Source organism: Capra hircus, chromosome 15 (genome assembly GCF_001704415.2).
Source record: "Capra hircus breed San Clemente chromosome 15, ASM170441v1, whole genome shotgun sequence".
Classification (NCBI taxonomy): Eukaryota; Metazoa; Chordata; class Mammalia; order Artiodactyla; family Bovidae; genus Capra; species Capra hircus.
The window spans coordinates 32,628,344-32,645,482 of NC_030822.1; the positions used below are offsets into that span (position 1 = coordinate 32,628,344).

The following is a 17,139-nucleotide window of genomic DNA, read 5'->3' on the forward strand; positions in this document are numbered from 1 at the left end:
TCCCTGACCAGTACCCGCTTGCTAGTGGTGGATGCAGACGTCTGTGCTGCTTCTCTCCTGGGGGAGTTACCGTTGGGCACATAATCTATGGGTTTTAATTATTTATTTATTTTTCCACCTGGTTATGTTGCCCTCTGTGCTTCCAAGGCACACAGACTCAGCAGTGAGAGTGTTTCCTGGTGTTTGGAAACCTCTTGTTTAAGACTCCCTTTCTGGGACAGAGCTCCGTCCCTAGCTCTTTTGTCTCTGTTTTTATCTTTTGTATTTTTTCCTACCTCTTTTCCTTTCAAAGACAATGAGCTGCTTTTCTGGGTGCCTGACATCCTCTGCTGGCATTCAGAAGTTGTTTTGTGAAATTTACTCAGCATTCAAATGTTCTTTCGATAAATTTGTGGGGGAGAAAGTGATCTCCCCGTCCTATTCCTCCGCCATCTTAGGACCGCCTCTGCCCTTGATTCTTATTTGTTGTTGTCCCTTTGACCCACTGCTGACTGGTCTGCCTCTGTGTCTTTCTGCCCCTTTGAATTCTGTGTGTTTCTCCCATCAAATTTAGTGCTCACTGAGGGAGGTATCCAGGTATTCCCATCAGAGTAGGAACACCTGACTATGGATGAAGGTTGTTTCTCCTTGTCAGACCTCTAGTCATATCTTTCTCACTTTATCAAGGTCTCCTGGAAGGCAGGAACCATGTCAGAACAGCAGAATGGGATTCCCTGGGAAGCCGTCTTCTGCTTGGTAACCATGTTTCCCATTGCACAGAGGCTCCCAGGGCATTGTAACCACACCCACATCACAAGTGGGAAACACCTGATGGTTCTTCTCCCATCCCACCTGTGCTGTGCCTCCTTATCAAAGGAAGGATACCTTTGAAGGTGGGTTTCTGTCTCTCCATCATGCTGGGAGCCACTGATCTCTTAGACATTGCCCAAAGGCTAAGGGAAGAGTAGGGTGGGGTCTCCAGGTGAGGTTGAAGACTTTATGACTGGACAATGCCCTGCTTCAGCAGTCGGAGGGCCCTATCCCGGATCTGCTTGGTCTTCATGCCATAGATGAGGGGATTGAGCATGGGCGGCATGACAAGGTAGAGGTCAGCCAAGAGAATGTGGATGTGCCGGGGCACATGCAGGCCAAAGCGCTGAGTGTAGAACGAGAAGAGTCCCGGTGTATAGAACAGAAGAATGACGCCCAGGTGGGAGCCACAAGTGCCAAAGGTCTTAGCCCTTGCCTCCTTGGAGGACAGGCCGAGCACAGCCCGGAGGATGAGTGCATAGGATATAGCAATGCAGATGGAGTCAGTGCCCACCACCAATGTGGCAGCGGTGATGCCATAGATGTTGTTTGGCTGTGTGCCCCCACATGCCAGCTTCACCACAGCCATGTGCTCACAGTAGGAGTGGGCCACCACTCGGCCACAGTAGCTCAGTCTTGCCAGTAAGCAGGTGAGTGGAGTCATGAGTCCCAAGCCACGAAACACAGCAGCAGCCCCCAACTTGCCCACAGCCTCTGGGGGCAGCAATGACCCATAATGCAGGGGCCGGCAGATGGCCAAGTAGCGGTCAAAGGCCATTGCTAGCAGGATGCCAGATTCTACAGCTGAGAAGCCATGGATGAAGAACATCTGGGTGGCACAGGCCCCAAAGGTGATCTCAGCAGTGTTTGCCCAAAACAGCGCAAGGAGCTTGGGCACAGTGGAGGTGCAGAGCACCAGATCAGTGATGGACAGCATGCATAGGAACAGATACATGGGCTGGTGCAGCTCAGGCTCCGAGTACACCACCAGCAGCACTGCCATGTTGCTGAGTACTGCCAGGGTGTACATGGAGCAGAATGGAAATGCAATCCAAAAGTGGGAGGCCTCCAGGCCAGGAATTCCCATAAGCAGGAAGGAGGTTGGATTCTCCTGGCTGTGGTTTGTGAATTTCATGGCTAAGTCAAATTAGGGTAGGTAGAGAAATTATTGCCTTGATTTGAACTCTAGGAAGTGCTGAGAGATGAAGCATTTGGGATGCATCCTTATGCTGTGGCTGAAACAGAAATGGCAGCAGGAAATATTTGAGTTATATATCATGAAAAATATTCAGTGTGAGAAGATTATAGAGTGCTTGGAAATGATGCAAGGCAAGAGGTGAAGTTATCATGATCAGGATTCATTCAAAGGAGCCCTTTCCTCTTCTGTCTGATTTGATAATGTCTATCTTCGAGGGTGAAGGGTGAGTGGAGGGTGAAGAGGGTGCAAAACCCTCTTCATGGTGAAGATGAGCAGCTAGAAACTCTTACAGCTTTCTTTCTTTTCCTGCTTGTGAATCGTCTTCTACCTATACTCTGTCTATATCCATCTACTTACTCTGAGTCATCTGCCTGGGTGACAATATAAGGGTAATGTCATGGTCAAATGAATCAGATGTGGTTACTTTTCAAGATGGGACAATCAGGACTGAAGGGAAGAGAAGGGAAAGCAAGGAAATATTGGGTGGATTTTTCCATCCATCGAGCCTATGATTACTCACAGTTAAGGCTCAGAATCTGGGTCGAGGGGACTTCCCTGGAAGCCAAATGGTTAAGACTCCATGCTCCCATGTTCTGTGTGGCACCACCAAAACTTTTTTAAAAATTAAAAAAAAAAATCTGGGTTCAGATCAGGCACAGTGAAACACATGTTGAGGGGCTGGTTCTCTTGTACACTGTTACAGCCACAACACTGCCTGAGTAATGCTAGTACTGGGATCCTGTGCTTGCCTTATGTGTCCTGTATGGATGCTGCTAGAAAACAGGTGAAATCATGCAGAATTTGTCAATGGTAGATGTCAGGTGATTCAGCCATAATGGGTGATCTGATATAGTTACTGAGAGACAATTGCAGACCAAGTATAGTCTCTCATAAAAATAAAAATTACATGGGAAAAAAAGGGGATGAGTAGAGAATTTTAATCATTAGAATAATAGACTCACTCACCGTAAGCAGATAGAGAGACTAAGGTTGGTCTAATGATAGTACTGACCTCCTACATATCTCCTCCCCATCTCTGTCCACTATTCACACTCTCTGTATCCCCTGATCTTCTCTCTCTTACAAGTGCCTTCTCATTTCTCTCTTAACCACTAGCCAGCCAGTAATTGAGAATCTGAGAAAGAGGGGAGATTAAATTTAAAAATTCAAGAAGGAGAGACACTAGATGGAGAGGAGACAAGGGTGAAAAGGAGAGAAGACTGAGAATAAGAACCAGAAACAGACACAGGAGAGAGTAGAAAAGAGTGGAGAGAGACAAAGCTACCTGTCATACCCTGGTTTCTAAGATAACAGGATGTGACTACGTTCTGGTTGCTAGTTGGGACAGAGAGTGTGAAACTGATTGGATCCTCTGGAGATAGCCCATGTGTATCCCTGACCTTAAATGGCAATATTCCTTGTAAACTCTTGCATCAGCTGTCCAAACCCAGAGACAAAACTGCAAGAAGAGAAAGGGCGAGGTCTTCCAGTGTGATCTGGGGGAAGGAACCCTGGGCCAGGATGCTTGGTGTTTCATACCTGTGCCAACTGTGGCTGTTACTGTGATAATGAATGAACCACACTGTCTCCTTCTGCCTCTTCCTCCTTGCCTCCATGTATTCCCTACTTTCTCTTCTGTACTATCTTCTTCCCCAAGTTTTCACCATCCATCTTGGTCCAAAGCAGATCTAGAAGGGGTTTAATTTGGGTGGTGGCTGAAGGGTCAGGGACAGAGAAATATCCGGGTGGGGGGATTTCATGAAATGGTATATGTAAAACTGTCCCATGCTATGAATGGGAATACTGTTGTTTGGCTGAGTGTGTGATTGTGTCTGTATATGTTGTGGAAAGCACATGTACAAGGCTGTATTCAGAAGACACAGATCCATATAGCTAGGTAAGACTTTGTTTTTGGAGTGTGCTTGCTTCAGTGTCTTTTCTTTGGTGTGGAGGCAATTGAGAGTTGAAAAATCCAGGTTTAAGTGAAGCAATCTTATTTTCTTTCCTTTCCATGTTTTCCTTCCCCCTCACTCAGTCTTTTAATAATTGAATCAAATTTCCTTAGTTCCTAAGCTGCCACTGAAATGTGTGCCACTTTTACTGTTTACTAAGACCAGGAGACGACTGTGACTCAGATCATGAACTTCTTATTGCCAAATTCAGAATGAAATTGAAGAAAGTGGAGAAAACCACTAGACCACTCAGGTATGACCTAAATCAAATCCCTTATGACTATATAGTAGAAGTGAGAAATAGATTTAAGTGACTAGATATGATTGCCAGAGTGCCTGATGAACTATGGACAGAGGTTCGTGACATTGTACATGAGAGAGGAATCAAGACCATCCCCAAGAAAAAGAAATGCAAAAAGGAAATGGCTGTCTGAGGAGGCCTTAAAAATAGCTGTGAAAAGAAGGGAAGTGAAAAGCAAAGGAGAAAAGGAAAGATATACCCATTTGAATGCAGAGTTCCAAAGAATAGCAAGAAGAGATAAGAAAGCCTTCCTCAGTGATCAATGCAAAGAAATAGAGGAAAATAATAGAATGGGAAAGATTAGAGATCTCTTCAAGAAAATTAGAGATACCAAGGGAACATTTCATGCAAAGATGGGCTCAATTAAGGACAGAAATGTTAGGGACCTAACAGAAGCAGAAGATATTAAGAACAGATGGCAAGAATACACAGAAGAACTGTACAAAAAAGATCTTCATGACTCAGATAATCACGATGGTGTGATCACTAATCTAGAGACAGATATCCTGGAATGTGAAGTCAGGTGGGCCTTAGAAAGCATTACTACTAACAAAGCTAGTGGAGGTGATGGAATTCCAGTGGAGCTGTTTCAAATCCTGAAAGATGATGCTGGGAAAGTGCTGCACTTAATATGCCAGCAAGTTTGGAAAACTCAGCAGTGGCCACAGGACTGGAAAAGGTCAGTTTTCATTCCAATTCCAAAGACAGGCAATGCCAAAGAATGCTCAAACTACCGCACAATTGCACTCATCTCACATGCTAGTAAAGTGATGCTTAAAATTCTGCAAGCCAGGCTTCAGCAATACATGAACTGTGAACTTCCAGATGTTCAAGCTGGTTTTAGAAAAGGCAGAGGAACTAGAGATCAAATCGCCAACATCTGCTAGATCATAGAAAAAAGCAAGAAATTTCCAGAAAAATATCTATTTTTGCTTTTTTGAGTATGCCAAAGCCTTTGGCTGTGTGGATCACAATAAACTGTGGAAAATTCTGAAAGAGATGGGAATACCAGACCACCTGACCTGCCTCTTGAGAAACCTGTATGCAAGTCAGGAAACAACAGTTAGAACTGGACATGGAACAACAAACTGGTTCCAAATAGGAAAAGGAGTACATCAAGGCTGTATACTGTCACCCTGCTTATTTAACTTATATGCAGAGTACATCATGAGAAACACTGGGCTGGAAGAAGCACAAGCTGGAATCAAGATTGCTGGGAGAAATATCATAACCTCAGATATGCAGATGACACCACCCTTATGGCAGAAAGTGAAGAGCGACTCAAAAGCCTCTTGATGAAAGTGAAAGAGGAGAGTGAAAAAGTTGGCTTAAAGCTCAACATTCAGAAAACAAAGATCATGGCATCTGGTCCCATCATTTCATGGCAAATAGATGGGGAAACAGTGGAAACAGTGTCAGACTTGATTTTTCTGGGCTCCAAAGTCACTTCAGGTGGTGATTGCAGCCATGAAATTAAAAGATGCTTACTGCTTGGAAGGAAAGTTATGAACAACCTAGACAGCATATTAAAAAGCAGAGACATTACTTTGTCAACAAGTTCCGTCTAGTCAAGGTTATGGTTTTTCGAGTAGTCATGTATGGATGTGAGAGTTGGACTGTGAAGAAAGCTGAGCACCGAAGAATTGATGCTTTTGAAATGTAGTGTTGGAGAAAACTCTTGAGAGTCCCTTGGACTGCAAGGAGATCCAACCAGTCAATCCTAAAGGAGATCAGTCCTGGGTGTTCATTGGAAGGACTGATGTTGAAGCTTAAACTCCAATACTTTGGCCACCTGATGCGAAGAGCTGACTTGTTTGTAAAGACCCTGATGCTGGGAAAGATTGAGGGCAGGAGAAGAAGGGGACAACAGAGGATGAGATGGTTGGATGGCATCACAGATTCAATGGACATGAGTTTGGGTAGACTCTGGGAGTTGGTGATGGATAGGGAGGCCTGGCATGCTGCAGTTCATGGGCTTGGAAAGAGTCGGACATAACTGAGTGACTGAACTGAACCGAAAGCAGCAAGAGTTCATCTGAATGCTGGTGATGGTAACCCACTTCCTGCCTTGCATCATTTCCCAAATTCCTGCAATATTCCCCTCCTGGTTTTCATGGGCTCTAACTCAAATATTAATGAGAAGGCCAGAAAGTGAGGATCCAAACGCCCTTACCTTCACCTTGACCTGTTTCTTGGAATCTGAGCATTTATTTTGCTTAACAAAAAATATTCCAACTTCATTTTTCCCACTATGCAAATGGCGACTCAACAACAACAGAATGCCCCTCACCTCTCTTTATTCCTAATTATCTTTGTATTTGGGATGCCTTTACTTAAAAATATACAAGAATAGAAGGTAAAGTTTCAGTAACAAGGCTGTCTTAGAAGGAAAAGAGCAAGTTCTCTGTCACTAGAGGTGCTCATAAGCACCTGGAAGTTCCCTGCCAAGCTGTGTGATCTCAGTTGTCACCTAACCTCTCTCCACCTGCTTTCTCATCTGTGACCTGGAGGGGATGATTCCTATGTCAGGGACTACTAGGAGGAATCATTATGGGTGACACATATCTGAAGAGCAATAAGACCACGTGGCACAGAGCGATGATCAAAAGGTGTGATGCATTTCTAAGCTCTTTCTGTATGAAGTGGAGAATACCTCAGGAGAAAAATTATCTTAGTAGCTGTCTGGTCTTTGATCTGCTGAGTACTGTGCCTATTGTAGGAATGAACACACAGGCTTACCGAGTCTGGGGTAGAGAGTGGTAATGGAGCCTCAGGTCCTGCAGGGCTTGGAGTGTGGGGAGCAAAAGAACTGGAGTATTTATCTTGTTATTAGGGCCTTAGCTGAGAGTGAAAAATTCCCTAGGGATGAAGGCACTAAAAAGACCTCTGGGATGCTGCAAAGAGTCAGAAAATTGAAGTTTGGAAATGTAGATTTTGATGGAGTAGGAGGGAAGGATAGGACACCAAAGAAGATCTACCCTGCAAGTTCAGTGTGGGTAGGAGAGGGTTAGGTGGAGAGACCCCTGAGCACAAGTAATCCTAAAGGTTTTTCGCACAGGAATGCATTTAAGGATATATATATATATAAATAACTAATATTGCTTTACCTCCTGGTCCCTTCCATCTGTTCCAAATCCAATTTGTTTATCAGTGTTTTTTCTTTTTTCTTTTTTTTTTTTTTTTTGCGGGGGGAGCAGGGTGGTGGAGCAAGCTACTTCTCTGAATGTCATTTCTTTATAAAATGAGGAGGCAATGAATATTAAATGAGATGATATATTCAGGGCATAGAACATTTTGCTTGGTTTATGCCAAACTCTCAATAAAAAGTAAGAGTTTTTATTATTTTATCCAAGTCAGTGATCATTGCTTGAGAATCTATTATATGCAAAGAACTATGCAAGACGTAAGGGCACAGAGTTGAAAGAGTATGCCCCTGTACTCAAGGAGGTCTTACCCTGGTTTGGAGAATGGGTAAGACATACAAAAATTAATTAATTCAATAAGATATGTATAGACATAATAAAAGACACAGAGGCTCATGTAGCAGGGAATTAGCGTCAAGGATTTTGGGTTTAGAAGTACAAGGTGGGCTTGGAGAAAGGGGCACATGAGGGAGAGAAGACAGCATGTGTAAAACATGACAGATAAGGTATAATGAGCATTTCCTGGAAACCACTGAAGCCTAAATCAAAGTTTCTATTTTTATGAATCGTCTCTGATCCTCAGAGCCACAATGAGTGTCCACACGATATCTTATTAAATGCTTGTGTGATACTGACTACTTTAAATCTCTTTGGTGATACCTTGTGTTGTTCAGTTGCTCAGTTGTGTCCAACTCTTTGCAACTCCATGGACTGCAGCACTCCAGGCTTCCCTGTCCTCCGCCATCTCACAGAGTTTGCTCAAACTCATATCCATTGAGTCGGTGATGCAATCCAACCATCTCATCCTCTGTCGTCCGCTTCTCTTCCTGCCTTCAGTCTTTCCCAGCATCAGGTCTTTTTCAATGTGTCAGCTCTTCACATCAGCTGGTCAAAGTGTTGGACCTCCAGCATCAATATTCAGCATCAGTCCCTCCAATGAATATTCAGGATTGATTTCCTTTAGGATTGATTGGTTTGATCTCCTTGCAGTCCAAGGGACTCTCAAGAGTCTTCTCCAACACCACAGTTCAAAAGCATCAGTTCTTCGGTGCTCAACCTTCTTTATGGCTCAACACTCACATTCATACATGACTACTGGAAAAACCATAGCTTTGACTACACAAACCTTTGTTGGCAAAGTAATGTCTCCGCTTTTTAACAAGTTGTCTAAGTTTGTCATAGCTTTTCTTCCAAGGAGCAAGCATCTTTTAATTTTATCACTACAGTCACCATCCACAATGATTTTGGAGCCCCCCAAAATAAAGTCTCCCACTGTTTCCATTGTTTCCCCATCTATTTGCCATGACATCATGGGACCAGATGCCATGATCTTAGTTTTCTGAATGTTGACTTTTAAGCCAGCTTTTTTACTCTTTTATTTCACCATCAAGAGGTTCTTTAGTTCCTCTTTGCTTTCTGCCATAATGGTGATGTCATCTGCATATCTGAGGTTATTGATATTACTTCTGGCAGTCTTGATTCCAGCTTGTGCTTCATCCAGCCTTGTATTTCACATAATGTGCTCTGCATATGAGTTAAATAAGCAGGGTGACAATGTACAGCTTTGACGTACTCCTTTTCCAATTTGGAACCAGTCCATTGTTCCATGTCTGGTTCTCACTGTTGCTTCTTGACCTGCATACAGATCTCTCAGGAGGCAGGTGAGGTGGTCTGGTATTCCCATATATTTAAGAATTTTCCAGTTTGTTGTGACTCACACAGTCAAAGACTTTTAGCCTCATCAATGAAGCAGAAGTAGATGTTTTTCTGGAATTCTCTTGCTTTTTCTATGATCCAACAGATGTTGACAATTTGACATCCGTTCCCCTGGCTTTTCTAAATCCAGCTTGAACATCTGGAAGTTCTTGCTTCACATATTATTGAAGCCTACCTTGGTGAATTTTGAGCATTATTTTTCTAGCATGGGAAATGAGTGCAATTGTGTGGTAATTTGAACATTCTTTGTCATTGCCTTTCTTTGGGACTGGAATGAAAACTGACATTTTCCAGTCCTGTGGCCACTGCTGAGTTTTCCAAAATTGCTGGCATATTGAGTGCAGCACATTAACAGCATCATCTTTTAGGGTTTGAAATAGCTCAGCTGGAATTTCATCACTCCCACTAGCTTCGTTTGTAGTGATGCTTCCCAAGGCCCACTTGACTTTTCACTCCAAGATACCTGGCTCTAGGTGAGTGATCCACCATTATGGTTATCTGAGTCATTAAGACCTTTTTTTGTATAGTTCTTTTGTGTATTCTTGCCGTCTCTTCTTAATATCTTCTGCTTCTGTTAGGTCCATGCCATTTCTCTCCTTTATTGAGCCCATCTTTGCATGAAATATTCCCTTGGTATCTCTAATTTTCTTGAAGAGATCTCTAGTCTTTCCCATTCTATTGTTTTCCTCTATTTCTTTGCATTGATCACTGAGGAAGGCTTTCTTATCTCTCTTTGATATTCTTTGGAACTCTTTGGCATTCAGATGGGTATATCTTTCCTTTCCTCCTTTGCCTTTCACTTCGCTTCTTTTCTCAGCTATTTGCAAGACCTCCTCAGGCAAACATTTTGCTTTTTGCATTTCTTTCTCTTGGGGATGGCTTTGATCACTACCCTTGTACGCTATTATGAACCTCCTCCATAGTTCTTAAAGCACTCTGTCTATCAGATCTAATCTCTTGAATCTATTTCTCACTTCCACTGTATAATCATAAGGGATTTCATTTAAGTCATACCTGAATGGCCTAGTGTTACCTTAGATAAATTAAATAACCACTTCTTCGCCTCTATAAATATGGGAAGAATTGTCATATTACATATTAAATGTTTAACACAGTGCCTGGGTCAAACTAAGTTCTTAATAGATTATTGTTGCTATTTCTACATTATTCTTTTTCAGTCACCTTCCTACTTCACACAATGGGTTTTGTGAAGTCAAATACCATGGTGAATCCATCTTTTTCTCTGATAGTGCTTAAAATGAGATTATGTGATTTTAGGTTTGGGGAGAAAGCTGTTAAATGAGAAGCTTGTCCAGTGGTATTCCAATCAAATGTAGGCCAGGCAGAGATGAAACTTATTTTAGACAACCAGTAAGTCAACAAATGTATGTTCTTTACTTAGTATGTATCTGACCTTGTCTTGGAGATACAAAGAACTGAAAAGAATCCCACTTTAAGTAGCTTTAAATGCAGATAGTGGAGGGATGAAGTAGTGGGAGATGGCATGGCCCAGATGACAGAGAGAAAGGTGGTGTAGGCTTTATTCTCAGTGCATAGATTCCCAGAGGAGCTCATAGGAGCCTCATACTTCAAGATTAAGTTTCGAGATCCTGAGTTTTGGCTATTCTCTTATTTAGTTCTTCCAGAGACACATTTGATTCTAATAAAGAGAATAAGTGGCAATAGCAGATTCATGAGCTGACTCTTAGATTTTATTCCAGAATCACAGTGCTCAGAGCTAAGTTTCAGTTCGGTTCAGTTCAGTCACTCAGTCGTGTTCAACTCTTTGCAACCCTATGAATCGCAGCAAGCCAGACCTCCCTGTCCATCACCACTCCCAGAGTTCACTCAGATTCATGTCCATCTAGTCAGCGATGCCATCCAGCCATCTCATCCTTTGTTGTCCCCTTCCCCTCCTGCCCCCAATCCCTCCCAGCATCAGAGTCTTTTCCAATGAGTCAACACTTCGCATGAGGTGGCCAAAGTACTGGAGTTTCAGCTTTAGCATCATTCCTTCCAAAGAAATCCCAGGGCTGATATCCTTCAGAATGGACTGGTTGGATCTCCTTGCAGTCCAAGGGACTCTCAAGAGTCTTCTCCAACACCACAGTTCAAAAGCATCAATTCTTCTGCGCTCAGCTTTCTTCACAGTCCAACTTTCACATCCATACATGACCACTGGAAAAAACATAGCCTTGACTAGATGGATCTTTGTTGGCAAAGTAATGTCTCTGCTCTTCAATATGTTATCTAGGTTGTTCATAACTTTTCTTCCAAGGAGTAAGCGTCTTTTAATTTCATGGCTGCAGTCACCATCTGCAGTGATTTTGGAGCCCCCCAAAAATAAAGTCAGCCACTGTTTCCAATGTTTCCCCATCTATTTCCCATGAAGTGATGGGACCAGATGCCATGATCTTCGTTTTCTGAATGTGGAGCTTTAAGCCAACTTTTTCACTCTCCTCTTTCACTTTCATCAAGAGGCTTTTTAGTTCCTCTTCCCTTTCTGCCTAAGGGTGGTGTCATCTGCATATTTGAGGTTATTGATATTTCTTCTGGCAATCTTGATTCCAGCTTGTGTTTCTTCCAGCCCAGGGTTTCTCATGATGTACTCTGCATAGAAGTTAAATAAGCAGGGTGACAATATACAGCCTTGACGTACTCCTTTTCCTGTTTGGAAACTCCTTGACGTTTCCAACAACATCTGTTGTTCCATGTCTAGTTCTAACTGTTGCTTCCTGACCTGCATACAGGTTTCTCAAGAGGCAGGTCAGGTGGTCTGGTATTCCCATCTCTCAGAATTGTCCACAGTTTATTGTGATCCACAGAGTCAAAGGCTTTGGCATAGCCAATAAAGCAGAAATAGATGTTTTTCTGGAACTCTCTTGCTTTTTCAATGATCCAGCTAAGCTTAGGATCTCCCTTATCTTTATGTGCCTCAGGGATAGGCATGGCTACTCATTATTAACTTGGGATATCATTGGGCAGACCTTTATTCAACTAAGAATATTTGTTGTACAGAGCGTTGTTGAGCACCTACTATGTGTCAGCATTTTTCTAAGTACTAGGAATATAGTAGTGAACAAAGAAGACAAAATCCTTGTTCTCTTGGAACTTCTAGGTTAGTAAGAGAGAATTTATTTAGTTTTTGCTTTGCTTTTTAATCTAATTTTTAATTAAATTTTTATTGGTGTATAGTTGCTTTGCAATGTTGTATTAGTTGCATTAGTTTCTGTTGTACAGCAAAGTGAATCAGGTATGCATAACACCTCTCTTTTGGATTTCCTTCTCATTTAGCTCACCATTTCTGAGAAAGAAATGGCAACCCACTCCAGTATTTTTGCCTGGAGAATTTCACAGACAGAGGAGCCTGACAGGCTACAGTCCATGGGATCGCAAAGAGTTGGACATGACTGAGCAACTAACACTAGGTCACCAGAGAGAATTGGGTAGAGTTCCCTGAGCTATACAGTAGTTTCTCAGTTGTGTATTTTATATGCAGTATCAATAGAGCATATATGTCAATCCCAATCTCCTAATTTATCCCACCTCTACCCCTTACTTCCTCAGTGTCCATATGTTTGTTCTTTACATCTATGGAGAGACTTTATTTTTTTTTTTAAATAATACATGACACAAATAGTACTCATAAGTGTTAAGAAGAAAATAATAGGATAAGAAGATAGAAAATGACAGGGAGCACAATTTTGGATAGATTGGTCATGGTTGGTCTTTCTGCAGAGGTAATATTTAAGTAGAGATCTGGATGAGACATGTGAACAAGACATACAGCTGTATGAAGGACAGTATGCTAGGCAGAGGGACCAGTAGATGGACAGGTCTTGAGGTCTGAAATGTGATTGGTGAATCTGAGGGACAGAATCAGGACAGTTGCTGGAGTGAAGTGATTAAGAGGAGAAGGTAGGAATTGGGAAGGGTAGCCAGGGACCAGATAATAGGGGGTAAGCCATGATGAAAACTAGAATTCATTTGAAATGAGGTGGAAATATATTGGATGACATTGAAAAGGATTCTGTTATGCTGTGAATTATGTTTTAAAAGTTCTACTATGAGTTCTACATATAGGGGGACAAAGATATAAGAGAGAAGCTAATTTGAAAGTTATTGTTACACTCAAAGAGTGAAATGATGGTTTGAGTCAGAGGATTCATTGTAGAGGCAATGAAAAGTGATTATGTTTGGAATATGCTTTGAAGATGAAACAGGTAGGATTTATTCATGGATGGACTGGATGTAGGGTTATGAGAATATGATGAACTTGAGGTTGGAGACTTCCAGCCTGAGGAATTGGGTGAATTAGAAGGGTTTTAGTGCAATGGGAAATACTGAGATTAAAGTAGGTTTATAAGGGTGGAGGAAGAAAGGAACCAAATCAGAGTTCTGTTTTGGATGTGTGAGCTTGGAAATATATGTTTATATTAGATATTCAAGCATAGATATCAGGTGAAGTGAAAGTCACTCATTTGTGTCCAGCTCTTTGTGACCCCATGGACTGTAGTCCATGGAATTCTCTAGGCCGAATACTGGAGTGGGTAGCCTTTCCCTTTTCCAGATATCCAGTTAATAAGTTATATTTACCAATTTGAAGTTCAGGAAAGATATCTGAGTTGAAGACTGACATTTGGGATTCATCACAGAATAGTTAGAGCCATGAGAAATGAGTAAATCACCTAAAGAACAAGTACAGCTAGAGAAGAGACTCCACCACAAGAGGCTAGGAAGAGGTGAACTAGACACTAAAGTGTACTCAGAAGAAGACCTAATAAGACTGGGAGAAATCTTTCAGAGAGTGTTATTTAGGAAACCAGGAAGTAGGGCATGTTTGATGTCACCAGAGAACTGAGTAAGATGGTGTTTAAGAGTTATTGATAGTTAATGGTCATAAACTTGACATCTGCTAAGAAGACAGATCTTAAGGGGTTCTTGATGGGAAAAAGAAAAAGAAAAAAAGAAAATGGTAATAGATATATTACTCAACTTGATTGCGGGTACTATTTCACAATGTAGACGTACACCAAAACATCAAGCTGTAGACCTTAAATATATACAATTTTAAGTTATTAATTATACTTCAGTTAAAAATGGAAAGACTGGTTATTGATGCTTCAGTAAACTGCACTGGAGAAGCTAGATACGCACATGCAAAATAAATATATTCTCTTATACCATATACAAAAGTTACCTCAAATGGCCCAAAGACCTAAACAGAAGATCTGAAATTATAAAATTCAGAAGAAAAGATAGATGAAAAGCTTCACGACATGGGGTGTCATGCCAAGAAATCATTGCAAAATCTAAAATGCGGGCACCAAAAGAAAACATAGATAAATAAACTTAACATCATGAAAATAAAAATCTTTTGTTCATCAAAGGACACTGTTAAGAGGATGAAAAGGTAACTTACAGTATGGGGAAAGCATTTGAAACTCATTTGCTGATAAGAGATTAATATCTAGAAAACATAAAGGACTACAACAGCAAAACAAAAATAATGCAATTCACAATGGACGAAAGATTTGAATTTAAATCGCCAATAAGCACAAGACACTCAACCTCACTAACCATTCAGTTCAGTTCGGTTCAGTTGCTCAGTCATGTCAAACTCTTTGCTACCCCATGAATCTCAGTACGCCAGGCCTCCCTATCCATCACCAACTCCTGGCTGCTGCTGCTGCTGCTGAGTCACTTCAGTCGTGTCCGACTCTGTGTGGCCCCATAGACGGCAGCCCATCAGGCTCCCCCGTCCCTGGGATTCTCCAGGCAAGAACACTGGAGTGGGTTGCCATTTCCTTCTCCAATGCATGAAAGTGAAAAGTGAAAGGGAAGTGGCTCAGTCGTGTCTGACTCTTCGCGACCCCATGGACTGCAGCCTACCAGGCTCCTCTGTCCATGGGACTTTCCAGGCAAGAGTACTGGAGTGGGGTGCCATTGCCTTCTCTGACCAACTCCCGGAGTTCACTCAAACTCACGTCCATTGAGTCGGTGATGCCATCCAGCCATATCATCCTCTGTCGTCCCCTTTTCCTCCTGCCCCCAATCCCTCCCAGCATCAGAGTCTTTTCCAATGAGTCAGCTCTCCTCATGAGGTGGCCAAAGTACTGGAGTTTCAGCTTTAGCATCATTCCTTCCAAAGAAATCCCAGGGCTGATCTCCTTCAGAATGGACTGGTTGGATCTCCCTGCAGTCCAAGGGACTCTCAAGAGTCTTCTCCAACACCACAGTTCAAAAGCATCACTTCTTCGATGCTCAGCTTTCTTCACAGTCCAACTCTCACATCTATACATGACCACTGGAAAAACCATAGCCTTGGCTAGATGGACCTTTGTTGGCCAAGTAATGTCTCTGCTTTTGAATATGCTATCTAGGTTGGTCATAACTTTTCTTCGAAGGAGTAAGCGTCTTTTAATTTCATGGCTGCAGTCACCATCTGCAGTGATTTTGGAGCCCCCCAAAATAAAGTCAGCCACTGTTACCACTGTTTCCCCATCTATTTCCCATGAAGTGATGGGACCAGATGCCATGATCTTCATTTTCTGAATCATTAGGGAAAAGCAAATCATAACATAATGGGCTACCATTTCATATCTGTTAGGATGACTTTTATAAAAAAAACAGATAATAACAAGTGTCAGTGGAAGTGCTAAAATTGGAACTTTGCCCATTGTTGGTGGGAGTACAAAATGATACAGCCACTGTGGAAAATGGCTCGGTAGTTCCTTTAAAAAGTAATCATAGAATTACCATGATCTTTTTCTAACTCAACCTGGGTATCTTCCAGACTGCTCTCAGCGTCAGCATGTGAACCTTAAGTCTGGATCATGGAGACTTTGTCTCCTCAGACTAACTCAGACTCTACTGACACAGGCTCTGGGTAGAAGCTCTGCCTCATTCTAGTGTGTTCTGAAGACTCCAGGAGAGAGAGGTGAGTCCTTTTCCCTTAGGGACAAATGTTCGGACATCTGAGCAGGATCCTGCTGTCTTTGTGGGAAGAGAGGGGTGGCCTGCAGGATACAATAGGAGATGTCGGGATGGCTCATTAGGAGATGTCGGGATGGTTCATAGAGTGAGTTCACGTTAAAAGACAGAGCTTGCCATTGGGAAAACAAGCTTCCCCTCTGGGACCATGGCAGAACAGCGGATGCTGAGAACAGTCACAGGAGGATAGTGTCCCCTTTAGTGTTGTTATTAATGGTTACTTAAGCAATAATAGTGACATTGATAGTTATTCTCTAGGGATCACATTGGATCTTCCCTAAATCACGAGAGGTAGGCAGGACTGGGATGAAGGTCTCCAAATGATAGATAAGGAGACAATCCAAGAAGCAGAGAGGATAATAGCCTCATCAAAGTCACAGACTGGGACTCAAACCTAATTTCTCACTCATAACCTTAGCTCACAGTTCTGTCCACAATAGAGCATAAAATCAAAACTCAAGATTAAGTCAAACACAAAATGAATAGCAAACCTTGACCCATTTGTGGCTGATTCCTACTTAAATAAGTCACACTCAGAAAGCACACATGTCAGGCAGCTGTTTGCATATTCAGGGGAGGCTGTGTCCTCAGCAGGCCCTGCAGGAAGGAGGGTGAGGGTGGAGAGAGGCACTATGGTCACTGAGACCAGAGAATGCTCTGCCTCCAGGGAGAATGCTTGATGTCATAGGATGTGAGAGGAGCCAAGGGAGGGACCTCAGAGGACTGGAGACAGGAACAGAATGTCCCCAGAGTCACCCCAGAGAAGACAGCAGGTCCATCTTGGGTCCCCTTTGGCTGTACCTCAGGGACAGGGCCTGCTATTTCCTTTTTCTTTTGGAAGTAGAGTAATTGATCATGAAGATTAGCCAGACCTCCTTATAACCCTCTTTCCCACCCTTCCCTCACTAACAGAGGAAAATGGTACCATTTGTCCTGAAGCCTCCAAAAAAATGAATCAAGCCTCATGCTGGGGGGTGAGAGCACATGACCTGTGGTGGATGGTGGGCATGAGGACACAGGGCACGGTAAGGGAGCTGCACAACCGGG

General features: G+C 42.5%; 1 protein-coding gene across 1 annotated transcript; it reads right to left on the minus strand.

The window, feature by feature from the left end:
* Window positions 977-1,924, minus strand: LOC102175319 (putative olfactory receptor 52P1). The gene has a single exon (XM_005689940.2). It carries the CDS (start codon window positions 1,922-1,924, stop codon window positions 977-979), a length of 948 nt encoding a protein of 315 aa, XP_005689997.1.